The 14231-nt window shown below is 47.7% G+C and overlaps 1 protein-coding gene across 8 annotated transcripts in view; it reads right to left on the bottom strand.

Annotated features, from left to right (window-relative positions):
* Positions 1-14231, bottom strand: part of Ldlrad4 (low density lipoprotein receptor class A domain containing 4) — a 369921-nt gene that overhangs the window by 181618 nt on the left and 174072 nt on the right. For all 8 annotated transcript variants that reach the window (XM_046462795.2, XM_046462797.2, XM_046462796.2 and 5 more), the window contains one exon: positions 526-666. In XM_046462795.2, coding sequence (XP_046318751.1) covers positions 526-666 — 141 coding nt within the window. The remainder of the gene's footprint in view (positions 1-525; positions 667-14231) is intronic.

Raw genomic sequence — 14231 nt, 5'->3', positions numbered from 1 at the left:
AATTTAAACTCCAATTTCACCTTTTCAAGCTCAAGAAATGCTCACAGCCTCCGCCTTGGGGCCTCTCCCGTGCGAAGGCGAAACACAACAAACACACGTGAACGCAGCCTTGAAGAGTCTCGTGTCCGTTTTTCTACTTTCTTGATTCGTTACAGACCCTCTGCGTGGCCTTCTCGCCTTATTTAAAATTGCTTCTGAAGTGATGGTGTTCTAAATAAAAATCTCTTAACACCAACATGAAGAACACTCAGCCAACACGTGACTCCGAGGGATGGGTCAGCGCTTCTCCCAGGAGCTACCAAGATCCGTTCCCAAGCACAGCGCCACCAACCACTTCTGGGAACAGGCTGGGTCTTCAGCCCTCTCTCTCTCTTAACAGAAAGAACACATTTCCTTTGGGAAAACACAAGCCTCTTTCCTTAGCCAGAAAATCAGTATCCCTTTCATTCCCCAGTGACCCCACCTCCTGTCCACTTCAAAACCACAACCAGACACCACGGCACTAAGGTGAGTAGAGTTACTTACAGTTGAAGATGCCCGGAGGTGGATGCTCGGTCACCAGCAGACAGTTTTCTTCATCACTGTTGTCCCCACAGTCGTTCTGTTGGTTACAGACCAGCGAACCAAGATATAAGCATTTACCGCTGGTGCAGGTGAATTTGCAGTCTGAAAAAGTACAAAAGAAAGCATGAAGAATCAGTACAAGCTAGGTGCTCTTGAGCTGCTATTGCCATTGGGCTCTCCATCGGGATGTCCCAGGACACTGAACTTAGGGAAGGCACCTCACCTCCAGGTAAGGAGGTAAAACACACAGGGTCGGGCACCCCCCACACCCCGCACGGCACAGGAGCTCTGAGCTGCCCGTGGTACTACCCAAACCTGAGCAGCACATGGACGCCCTCCCTCTCCACAACCTGCTCTGCCTGCAAATGGGTTCTGTGGTTCCACTTGAAAACACCCTTGTCAATCAATTTTCCATACTTTCAAGGATGGGGGAAGCCCCCCAGCAGTGGCAGGGTCTCCAGCAGAACTCAGAAGTTCCTATTTAACTAAAGGGGGCCCATGAATTTTATTTCCAAACTGCCATTTTCTTGTGGTGAAAGTCTGGGCAAAATATTGAAACCTCTCTGGTGTACATGTATCTCATGCCAAGCAAAATCAGCTTTACTAGCAGCAGAGGTAGCATTGGTTTTATGATGTGAAACACAGGCAAATTATATGTGCTCTCTGCTACCTCAGAAGCATCTGTGTCAAGAGCCACGTTGATGAATTATAAAAATAGTATGAAGCAGGTATGATGGTATATACCTGTAATCCCAGCCACTAGGGAGGCTGGGGTCAGTTCAAGGTCAGCCAGGGCTACTTAGCAAAACCCTGTCTCAAAATAAAACGAAAAGCGTGGAGGATGTAGCTTAGTGGGAGAGTTCTTTCCTAGCATGTGCTAGGCTTGGGGTTCAGACCTCTGAAATCTGTACAAATCAATATTTTAAGATGGAATTCATGTTAGCAAGACTTTAAAATAAATTTGCAAGCCCAGCACATTACTGTCACCTAGAGCAATTCAGGACAGAGGAAATTACAGCATGATATATAATCGGTCACATAAACATCCACGTGGATCCCGTGCTGCAAATCACCTTGCATCTGACTGGGAATTTTCTCCTGGGAGTACCCACAGGGGTTGGCGGGAATCACACAGGACATCCCGCCATAGATGCTGATAGAAAGAACCTCAGCCAGAGCCCTGGGTCCCCCGCTGACACCGACTGTCACAACCACTTCAGCTCCCCAGGCCTTGGTTTTCTCTGTCTGGTTTAAGGGCAGCAAATCTGGACCAAGTCCAAGGTCATTTCAACTCTAACATTCCATTATTCCAATAAGAGACTGGGCATCAGCATGGCCAGGCCTCTCCCAGCCCTGCTGAGCACGTGTGGGGCTGCGCCAGCCGAGTCTATTTATCCCCAAGGGGCTAACTGCAGCCAGCAAAGAGGACAGCCCCTCGCCTGTCCTAAGAGACAGAACTCAGGTCTTCACTGTGTTTCTGGGAACATGCACAAGAGGGGTAATTAAAACCTGCCATTTGCTCACATTCTGAAAGAGTGCAGAAAAAGAGACCATGCAGAGCTCCGACCTCATTTAGAATAACAGATGAATGCAGCCCAAATGCCCATCCACAGGCTCATGGCCGGCTGCACCACCCAGGCCAGAGGACAGTGCTGAATGACAGGTCCCGTAGTGAAAGTGTACTCAAGCCAAATCGACTGCCCCATGAGCTAGACAGGTGCAACCCAGCTGCTCAGAATCACACTGATGAAGTGATCTTTTTTAACTTAATGGGGGAAGAAACGAATGTCCGGGAAAGAATTTTATCTTCCTTTCCAAAAGAAATACTGGACTTCAGATTAATACCAAACATGAAGAGGGCATTAGCCCAAGATAGGTACTCTCAGCATTGCTAAATGATGACTGGGAAAACGGGGTATACCAACACGAACGAATTAAACTCTAACTCAGACGTTGACCATGTCTGTGGTCTAAAAGGAGCAGAGGCCAGACCACCACGTTCAAGGTCACGTGGAATTTTAAGCCAATAGGGAAGTGAACCTGTTTCCACACTACACTCATTTCAACTTGTTCCAAGGAAGACAAGCCCAGACTAACATGTTTCTGAGGAAATGAATTATGTGATTGATTCATTCACAAAATCGATACTTTAGCCCCTTCTATGTCATATGCTAGGTCCTGAGACCTGGAAATGCAGAGTTGAAAGAGTCTGCACTGTGCACTGTTTGTAAATGTGAACAGTGACTAATTCATCTGCTAGCTCCTTCCCAGGCCACCTTCATATCTGCCACCCAGCCTGATATGGGGACTCAGTGAACGATGTCTTTGTGAGTTATCTGAGTCTCATAAGAACCCCATGAAGTACTTAGGGCCGATATTGCTACTCCCACCCTACTCCCTTCTGCCCCACCCCACCATGCTGCCTCAGTTTCCCAACATTTCACAAATGTGGGAGACTCACCACGGACACGGTACACAGTGAAGGGCTCAGACAGCCTGATTCCTTAAGGAGGGGGAACGTCGCTCAGAAAGGCTTGAGTCACGTTCACTCTCCCTTCTTGGATAACAGCAATACCCACATCAACCCATTAACTTTCAAATTCACAAAAACTAAATCTTCTCAAAGGTGAGTCATGAGCCCGACATCAAACTGAAACGTCTTTCCATCACATGGCCAGCTGAATCAGACTGACTGGGTTGGAAATCTGGATATATTAAGCTTCTTGATTTGACATAGAAAATACCAGAAATCGTGATGAGGCTATTACGTGTTAAAGATGAATGCAAAAGTTGGAATGGAACTGAAATTGCAGACCATGGTAAAGCAGCTGTCCACATTAACAAAACACGTGTTAACAAAATAAATCCTAATGGTTTGTATGACTATTATGAATCAATAGTAATAATTTTAAAAAACTGGTGTTGGTAGAGGCGGGTTTCCAATTTGACCCTGACTCACGAAGGCCATCTCCACCAACTTTGCTACCCAAAAGCCCAGTGCATTCAGGTCCTCTAATAAGTAGGTTATTGTGATATTTCCAGCAAGTTAATAACCCTACAAAGAAAGGCTCTTCCCTAAGCTGCCAGGGCATTGCCAGGGCCTCCTTTAGTATGACCCATGCCCAGTGCTAGCCAGGCCTCTGTTCTCACTGGCCCAGGTGCAGCCTGGGCAGCAGAGCTTTCTAGAACTCCTGAGGTGGGTTCCTATGGGCAGCCAAGACTGAGAACCGCTGACCACCAAGAAGGTGGCAACTCATTTATAAAGTCCCTTCTTTAGCTAATCATATTTTAATAGAATGATCAGTTGATACTGCTAATTTATAAAAAGTAAAACTAAAACCCAACCTCTTAAAATACAGGCAGGTATTGAGGGGAGAGGGCCTGGTTGCTGTGGCTCTGTTCTGTCAACGAGATACTTCAGAAGCTGGTGCCAATGCAGTTTGACCCCTACACCACATTTTGACACACCAGAACAGCAACCCTCCTCGACAGAGTAAAACGAAAGTCAGAAAAAGAAGATAGGAAAACAAAGAAGATATTTTTATAATAGTTTGTCCATTCCTTATGGAACCTACTGAGTACTTCCACCGATCCAGACATTGAGGGATACTAAGGATTGGTACTCACAAGAAACCCTGGGGGACAAAGTTAGGGTGACATCAGAAGCACAGCATTGGAACAGAATACAGAATGAGCAACTCAGGAACCAGAGTTTCCTTCAGAAACCATAAGCTTACTAAAACCATTTTCAATGTTTAAAAAGTTCTCCTTCTTTAAAAAAAAAAATAGCCAGGAATTAGTGAAAGAAGAAAACAACATTGCTTTCTGCCATAATTTCCTATTTGACTTCTTATAAAAACTGCCAGAATCGACAACAGATTTGAGAGTCACTGCATGTTCTCCTAGTTAAAACAGAATTCTCTCCAAATCTGGGGTCTTCTTTACCTTCGGTACATTTCAACATACAGCTTCTGAAGAATCTTTCAGAGTCTTGGAACTACCTCAGAGGGCCTCAGGATCATAGCCGAGAGGGCCCCAGAGGTCTGCTGGTCCACCCCCCATCTCACAGATGCAGAAACACATCTCAGAACCGCTGACCCACCCCACGTGGAAACCAGATTCCCTGTCAGGGACAGAGAACCCAAGATTTCCATCAAATTGAGAGAAAAGTCTGCTTGTCCTGAATGTCCTTCTGATCATGCACAAACTAATATTAACCATGTGAGGCAAGCCCTGGGAAAGAACAATTCAAGAGAATGGGAAAGAACAATTAAGAAGGTTTCCTAAAATTGTGTTACTCTTGAAGAAACAAGGAATTCTATGAGTCTTGAAACCAGGACAGAAGTGGAATATCCTAGTGCTCTATTTTTAAAATTCCTGAGGACCAGTAGATGAACAATCCGAATATTCTAAACCTAATCTTAGGATTTGAAGATAAATGTTTAATCTTGGCTTGCAGAACAAATTCACCTCATAGAGACTAAATCTGATCCACTTGGTGGAGTCAACATTCTATGAAATCAAAGGCAAAAAAATAATAATAATAACAAAACAACAAAAAAAGTTGTGCTCCATTTTTCCTGAACTCTTCTAAAGCCGTAGCTTTCACAGATACAATCTCAGTCACAAAATACGGACCTATACGCACCATCACATCTCAGCTGTAAAGTCAGCCTTTTTTGTGAATTGGCAAAGTAGTCTATGTTAGTTATTTCTGCTAAAATTCATACAGCAACAGTGACTCATTTAGTTCACACTTCTACCATTCTTAAACCTGGGAGCCGACAGTGATTCTGGCTCCGTCGCGTCTGACATTTGAATCTGAGACGTTCTCTGCAAAGGGGGCCTTCCCAGAGCACTGGCACCGTGAATAGCACAGGGGCGCTGGGTAGGGGTAAGCGAGGAAAGAACCTCTTTCTGAAATTGGCATTCCTCATTCTGTCATCACCCATGTATAAAGAGGACAACAATATTGTTATTGATGTATATAAAAATCCATACCACCCACTGCTCTACAAGGTACACGATTTCCCATAGCAAAAATAAAGTTCGATAAATTTGAAAAACAATGAAGGAAACACACACACACACACACACACACACACACACACACACCAAGAAATGCAGGAAAAAGGGAAGAAAAAAACACTGTGACTGAAGATGGCTCTAGTGACTGGTCACTAAGCGGTACTCCTACCAAACGGGCCTGGCTGCCACAAGAAAACCCGAGGCCTGGTCAGGAGCCCTTGCTGGCCCGGAGCAGTGGGCATCCCAGTTAAACAGGAGCAGACCTCTCCTGCGCCCACAGCATAGAGGACCTGTCCCTCTGTGCAACAAGGAGAGGCTGTCTCAGATGCTGATTTCATCACAGAGGGAAGAGGGCTCCCGCTCCGTGCTCCCTGCATGAGCCTCCAGTGCCGCTGGAATATTGGAGTGGTTTCTACAAAAGAACAGCATGCGCAGAGTCAGGACTCAGCTAATCACATAGGAAGGGATGGATGCTCAGGTGATTCTTCCTCCAGGCCAGCTTTGGTCAGTACAGGAGCATCATAAAGACCGTCCACACACACATTCTGCTATCATGTTTTTGAATGCAAGGTGCACGTGCTGAGCGACCTGGGTGACCCCACATCCAGCCGGCTGCCTACACCAGTTGTCTGAGAACTGGAACCTCACAGTCCCTGGGCATCACCCCCGCTCACCCGATCCAGCCTAGGTGAAGGCAGCCTCTTGGCTAAGGATGCTCTAACCTCACTCAAAGACGAGGCCGATGTTCCTGGTCATAAACTGAGAACAAGGGGGATTTAATTTGAAGGTTTACATCCTGTGTAATCAATTGAGTTACCCCACAAGCACTTAATGTGTGTCTTCTATTGAGTGGTGTACGTCGAACCATCGCTGCCCCTCAGAAAGACAAACCTAACGGGACGAAAGGGCATGGGATGCACCCGGAAGAGCCTCCCACCCAAGGCAGAAATGAGAATTTTTTCAAACTGAATCTATTTTATGATATAGACTGTCAGTCCCATTCTGGGCCCAAAAGGATTATCTTGATGCTTCTCAAAAATCTCACAACTGCAAGTGAAAAACACACAATGTGCTCTCAACAGGCCAAAGTGCCCTCGGGGTTCTCATCCTGCAGTTACCCTTCAGAGCAGCTTGAGAAACTTGCCCAACTCTCCATCAGAGATTCCAACTTTTCTCTTTTCCTTTTTTTGTGATGTGGGGGATTGAACCCAGGAGCATTCTACCTCTGAGCTATCCCTACCACACCCCTCCATGATTTTTAGGGTCTCGCTAAGTTGCCGAAGATGTCCTCACACTTGCAATCTTCCTGCCTCATCCTCCCCAATTGCTAGGATCACAGGTCCACTGTGCCCAGTGCCATTGGTCTTTTTAAAAGCCAGTGAAAGTCTATTAGGATTCAAAGCAGCAGGAAACACCATTTTCTCCCCATATTTAAAACCCAACGAATGAATGAGTTCAGTTTTCTGTATATAACATCTGAGGAGGTTTTCTCATTAACTTCTTACTCTGAACAGTACACAGCACAAGAGAAAGTAGGTAACAATCAACTTGAAGACTCTTTGAGGAACAAAAAGGCATGTTGATACCTACAGGACACACGGGAAACAGTCTGAAATCATGGGGCCGACTCTGGGTGCTGGGGTCCTGAAAACTTGGAAATATCTTATGAATTTTATGTATAGTCTTATATAACTACAAAAAATTTTAAAAAACACTTTAAGGAATGGAATTCCTGTAAATACCAGATGTTTGTAGAATTCTAAATCCATCAATATAATTTTAAAGATACTAATAAAGTGCCTAACTTCCTGTGGCATCATCCAAACAGAAACCCCAGCCCCTTACCCCAGTCCTGCGAAGATAAAGGCTGTTTCAGTTACTTCTCCTTCATTTGAGGCCCTGAGCACCTCTCCCAGCGGGGAGTGCTAGGGATCCAACTTGCAAGGACATTGCCTAAGGGGGCCTCAAGGCAGCTAGGACAGGCCTGTGGGGCCTGCAGGCTGCTGGACAAGAGGCACTAAAAGACTTCATGATCAAGGATGGATACACCCTGACATTTAAACAAATAGCATACAACATAAGCAATCACATGAGCATGCACGAGCATGGGAAAGTACAGCTCAGTGCATGTGTGCAAAGGACAAACACACGTGTAGCCGGCCTGTGCCTCAGAGGGAGGACTTGCCTGCCCTGTGTGAGGCCCTGGGTTCAATCTCCAAACGATGCAAAAGTAAAACAAAAAACCACCCATGTAGCCAGCACTCTGGTCTGTATAACAAACAGGGCAGGAGCCGTCTCCTGGGTGTGCTGCCTTGGATTCTTGCAGGCTGACACTGCCCACTGAGGACCTTTGGTGCTCTCAATCTCCAGGTCACATATGAATGTGTTTGGATGTAACAGGAACTGGAAGCAAAGTGCTGAGTACGTATTCATCAGATCAACCTTGCATAACCCCCTCACGGGTTTGCTCTGCAGAGGACACAGGCATAAATGAGAAAGCCCAATGAGAGCTCTGAGTTGTCCCCTAACAGATGTCCTTTCCACACGCATTGGAGGTGTGTATGGGGACCACCACACCAACTGGTGGACCCACGCAGAGGCGCACAGGTGTTTATAGCAGAGACCTGCACCCCAAGGCAAGGACCATGGAGGGAAGGGCATTGCTCTTCAACCCAGCAAAGTTTGGGCTCTTTCCCTACTCGGTCGGTGCAGGCCTCAATTACTAAGTCCTGCTCTGCTCTGGGCCTCAGGCACCGAGGGACAGCAGACAGACAGCCATCCCAGACCCAGGAAATGGGCTGCTTTCCAGCTATGTTAAATATTTGGCTTCTCCTCAGGCAAGAATCCTAATCTCTAGATCCTTATTGGTACAGTGAGGTGCTTGCATTAAATAAGCGGTTTTTAATACTTCCTAGGGGAAGTAAAAGACGTCTGCTAAAAAAAAAAGACCTCTGAAAGCTGTTTTACAGCTTCATTTTTTTTAAGTGCTTTCAGGTTTGTGTGTTCGTTTTCACTTTTTGCAGTCCTGGGAATTGAACCCAGGGCCTCCAGCATGCTAGGCAAGAGCCCTGCCACTGAGTTCCTCCCCGGCCCCCGTTGCCTGCTTTTATTTGCTCTAAAGGTCATCCAAATTCCAAGTGATTTTACAAACTGATTCCTGAACTCTGGGCATTCTGACACATATGAGCAATATCAATATCAATGCCATCTCTATGGGTCCTTCTCTTTGGCACACAAACATGCTATGGTTTTCCCATCTAAAAAACTGCCCTTGGCCCCGGGCCCCATTTCTCCATTCCTAAGGCTCAGAACCTCAAACAGAATATCTTTACTCACTGTTTCTAAGTTCTAATTCTCCACTAAACAAACTCCAGTGGGGCTCTGGCCCCATCACTGCATCAACAACCTCTGCGATAACGCCGCTGTGGTCCATGAAGGCCTCTTTCCCCAGATTACAGTTGACGTAGCTGTCACTCCCCACTTCTCCCTGGGTCTGAGCCCCTCTGCTGGGTGCCCTCCCTCTCAGCCCCTCTCCTCTCCTGCCCTCTCACCTCGGGAGCACCCAGGCTCACCCTAGGTCCTCTTTTTCTTGTCTGCATGTCCTCATTCCTGTGATCTAGCAGCTGGCTGTCCCCTACCTCCACATTTACACTGGACCTCTCCAGCTCTCCTAGGCACCAGAGTCTTCCAAACACCTGCTCAGCACCTCCATGGGGAACACCTAACAGCCAGCTCAACTTCCATATCCAAAACCAAAACCTCGAGCTGGGTGAGGTGGCGCACGCCTGTCATCCCAGCAGCTCGGGAGGCTAAGGCAGGAGGATCCCAAGTTCAAAGCCAGCCTCAGCAATTTAGCAAAGCCCTAAGCAACTTAGCAAGAACCTGTGTCTAAATAAAATATTTTAAAAGGGCAGGGGATATACGTGGCTCAGTGGTTAAATGCCCCTGGGTTCAGTCCCAGGTACCAAAAACAAAATAACAACCCAAAAAAAAACCCAAATACAAATACCGCATTTTCCCCACCCAAATTTGCCCCACTATTGGTCTTCTCTATCTCAGAAACAGCATCTGAGAACAGAGAAGGCACTGGAGCTATCTTTAACCCTTTCTCTTACACTCCAAACCACTAAAAAAATTCTGTTGGCTCCACCTTCCAAATGCATCTGGAAACTGGCCCCTCTCACCATTTCACTACAGGAATCCTAGTCCACGGCCAGCCATCTGATTTCAGGGGTCTCTGACTAGTCACCCTTCTTCTCCCTTTCACCAGAGTCTGGTCAAGATAGCAGTCAGAACGTTCCCGCTGAAATGGAAACCAGATCAGCTCTCCCCTCCACTCCAAATTCTGCACTGAGTGTGGACGGGACCTCGTGATCTGTAAGGGTCAGCTTCCCTCTGCCTTTCACCTGCAGGGCCCCTCAGCCTTAGGGTCCTGCCTTCCAGCTCGCTCCTCCCCTGACTGGCGCTCTCTGCCCCAGGACACCTATTCACCTGCTCCCTGGCTCAGAAGTCCCGCTATACGCCCAGGCAGGTGGCCCTTCCTAGCCTCTGTTCCTGCTGTATTTCTTGATTACTCTTATTTCCATCTAACTTTAAACACATACCTAATGTTGCTTATCATTTTTTCCCCTCCATTAGAACTTAAACTACATGAGGGCAGGGACTTTTGTCTGCCTGGTGTTAATGATGTATTCCCAGACTCTGGCCTGGTATACATAATAAGCATTGGATGAACACATGTTAAATAAGTCAATGACAAAGTAAAAGCCTATTGTGAGGTTATTATAGGAGTTAGCTACTGGTGTCCCTTTGCAAGAAGAAAATGTTCTTTAACTGAGCAAATATCTTTACTATGGGTCTGTCTGTCTGTTGGCCTATCTATCACAAACATAAATATGCTTACAGAAAATGAGGTTAGGAAGGAGACTAAGAAAGGAAATAAAGCGAAAATAAACTATTAGCAAATCAAAACAAGATTTTTAAGGCAAAGAGCTAGTTAAAAATATTGGACAAATAGTGTTTTATTTTTTTCTTAATTGCCTGCGGTCTTCATATACGGAACTGTTTCCTCTCTAGTCCTCAGTGTCATAAATATTTAGTCCTTCCCATCTGTCCCTTCCAGATATCTGGCTGAGTTCCTAAGTCTCAGTACTCTGTCCTCGCAGCCTGCGGCCCTGTGCTATGGGGAGAACCTGCTGTCTGGCTGCAGCGCTGGGCGGCTCAAGAGTTCAGCGGACAGCCAGCAGCTCCCCCCAGCTGGAACTGGGGGGTGGGCCCTGAGCTCCCACCTGCCCGTTTCCTACCTGTCACCCATCCTTGATGGGATTTCCTGTTTTGAAAACATGTTCCTTCTGAGACCTCCACAGAATCAAAATGCTGCCTCACTGAGCCACCCACCAACTCTACGACACTGTGCTCGGGGTCCTCTGGCCACCACACTGGGACTCTGAGAGGGCATCTCCGCCCTCTTCAAGAGGACAGCAGGTGGTTCTACTGCAGGGCAACACCCCCTACCCCAAACACGGAGAGCCTGTTGGTGAGCTGAACTGTCCCCCATGGGCGCCTCACAGCATGGTCTTCAGTTTCCACAACCAACCGACTTTGAGGCCAGGGACCCACGTTGGGGGAAAGCCACAGCCATGCGTTCTGTCCCATGCCACACTTCAGAGGGAGAAGCAGGTGGGCCTGACTGCGGCCCCTCAGAAGGCCCAGCTCCACACTAACCTAAAACCGTGTGGCCTTGGGCAGGACAGATGTGGGGACCCCTAACCTTGTATTCCAATTCCAGCTGCTTTAGGGACTGATCACTTATTTCCAAATGCCTATGTCGGGCTAGAATTCCTGGATTCACAGAGAGAAAATATAGGGCTGGGGCTCAGTGGCAGAGCGCTTGCCTGGCACACGTGAGGCCCTGGGTTCGATCCTCAGCACCACATATAAAATAAACAAAACAAAGGTATTGTGTCCATATACAACTGAAAGAATATATTTTTAAAAAAGGACAAAATATATTTTGTCCTGAACATTCATCCCCCTTTCAGGTACACAAAACCTCTACACAGAACCAAGGACCACTTCAGGCTTTCCTGAGTTCCTTTGCCTACTTCCCCAATAACCAAAGAGAATATTTCAACAGACCAAAGAGACCTGATTTTACCAACAGCCAGGACCAGGGTCTTAAAACCATCTCCTCAATGGAAAGCGGGGAGCACCCGCTGCCCCTGGGCTGAGCTTGCTCTCCCCGGCCTTGAGCCGTGCCGGGGGCGGGGGGGTCTGGCATACACTTGAAAGCTGTGCAGGGCAAGTGACCTTCAACCTGGCTGGGCAACGGAGCCTGCGTCTAGCCCTACCTGGGCGTTACCCAATGGGGATGGGCAACCCCCTGAGACCCAATCCCTTGCCTTATTTGGGTGGAACTTTCTCAAATGTCTTTCCCCCAATGAGTAGATGTGGGGTGTGCTCGCTCTCTTGCTCCTTCCAGAGCTGGAGCTGACCCCTGGCATCACCAAGCCGAGCTGAGCCATTCTGCCTTGGAAACTTACATTCAAGTGCTTCGTGGTTTCTTCGCTGTTTTCTGAGTTATTGATACAGCCAGCCACCTTTGAATCCAGCTCACATGGCCAGCCCGGCCAGCTGGTGATAATGGGACACTGACAACTCTTACCTCCCCAAGCTGACAGTGGACCTGTCTGTCTGCTCAATTCCCCACCCCCTCCCACCCCAGCACATCCGGCTGGGGGCTCCCTCCATTGTCCAGGGTGACCTAAAGACCAGCACCAGAGCTCTGTGTGTCCTGTGACTCTGGTCTTACTGGCCAGATCTCTTCCCACTGGGTCACTGTGCTCCACCGTCTGGCCCTCTTGGAGTCTCACTTCCCATCACAGCTGTACTCAATCTGACCGTCCCCTGGCCTTCCCTTCTACCCCCACCCCCTGCCTCTGACAAACAGACTCCAAACTCCACGGGTGCCTTCCAGCAAGGCTTCATCTGCCCGGCAGCAGTGAGCAGCCCAGGAGCCATCCGGGAGTGCCAGGGACTCCCCACAGGAGGCCAGGGCAAGAGTGACGTGCATCTGCCCACGTCAGCCGTGCCTGAGCAGAACACTCACGCCCACCCTCACTCCAGCCTCACCCCTGCAAACAGCCCATTCGAACTTGCTCAGTCCTCCATAAAGAGAGAAGGAACTGGTCCGGTCACACCTTTGAATGGGGCTCTGAGGTTTCTGGCTTCCTCCTCTCCAACTTTAACCTGCCACGCTTACCGGAGGGAGGGGCTGCCCTGATGGACAGAGTTTCAATCATATTTCATGGCCATCTGGACAACTTTATAAATAACATTTCTGTGAAAAAAATTCATGAAAAATCAATAAAAATGGCATAAATGAGACAAATGTAGCATAGAATCTGAGACCTAAAATGCACATTAGGATTCATTAAAAATACAAATCAAAGTGACTTTTCCGTATATTTATATAACAAATTATTCTATTTAGAAAGGTAACCCTCTCCCCCTCCACGTCTGGGTCTGTGTTCCTCGCTTTATTTCTTCCTGTAGCAGTTCCCACCTGGCACTAAATCGTACAATTAACTTCTTTTTTGTTTGCTGTCTCTAATCACCAGGAAGAAAGTTGTCCTGAACACGGGGAATTTTACACCACCACTATGACGCTTTCCCCACATTCCCATCTTCAGCCAGAATTCAGTACAACTGCTTCTCTATTCCCATGGCAACCCGAGCATCCCCCGCTGTACCGCCTATCACCAGGCTACCGTTACTTTATTTGTCTGTCGAGCCGGGTGGCGAGGGCTCTTGAGCCCAGAACACGTCATAATCTTCGCGTCCTCACTGTCTAGCAGAGTAGCTTATTAATAACTGCTTTGATGTAAATTGAACCAAAAGCATTAGGCGGGGAGAGAAGTCCAAGCACTTCAGGATGGAGCTTTGTCTTTTTGCTTGCACCTGATATCTGTGCCTTTACCACAGAGGTCCACACAGAAGCACAAGCTAAAGACCATGCCACACGTGGTCCACACCGCTGGTTCCGTATTGCACCAGACGGCCTGTTTGCCTTTGTTAATTGAGGCTATAAAAGCTGCGCAAGTTGTACAAACTAGAATATCCTCCCCCTTGCCACTGCAGGGACAAATTAGGAGCCAACCAAACACTAACAGAAAATGTAAGCATACGTGTGTTTTGCACAAAGTGAAAACTACACACAGATTATACCCAGGGATTCTCAGATGTCAATGCATGCGTGTTCTCTGTGAAATGAAGGGCACCTGAGCAGGAACCGCGTGAACTGGACTTTCCCTGAATCCCCGGGACACGCACAGGGAGCAGCTGCCTGGGACCTCTGTGGGAAGTCCAAGTGCAGACGAAGGATGGCGGCCACACTCAGGGTCGCATCCTACTGGTTCGCGGAAAAGGCTGAAATCACAGCCCAATGGGGAGGCAATGAATGGGGCTTTTCCCAGGTCTCTTTAGAAGCAGAAACTCCCCCTCCCCAAAGCTAAACAACTTCAGAATCCTATAGAAGCCGTGACTCACTGGGATGATGGCAATATTAATGACATGAAGCAAAGGGTTCTGGACGCCACCAGGGCTATGGGCCATCACTGACCAGCGCAGCCCACACCCCA

The sequence above is a fragment of the Marmota monax genome, unplaced genomic scaffold, assembly GCF_021218885.2.
Source record: "Marmota monax isolate L192 unplaced genomic scaffold, Marmota_monax_Labrador192_F-V1.1 WCK01_AAM20220418_F8-fsc00180, whole genome shotgun sequence".
Lineage (NCBI taxonomy): Eukaryota > Metazoa > Chordata > Mammalia > Rodentia > Sciuridae > Marmota > Marmota monax.
Note: the sequence above shows the minus strand (reverse complement) of the source record. Positions and strands in the feature narration are given on the sequence as shown.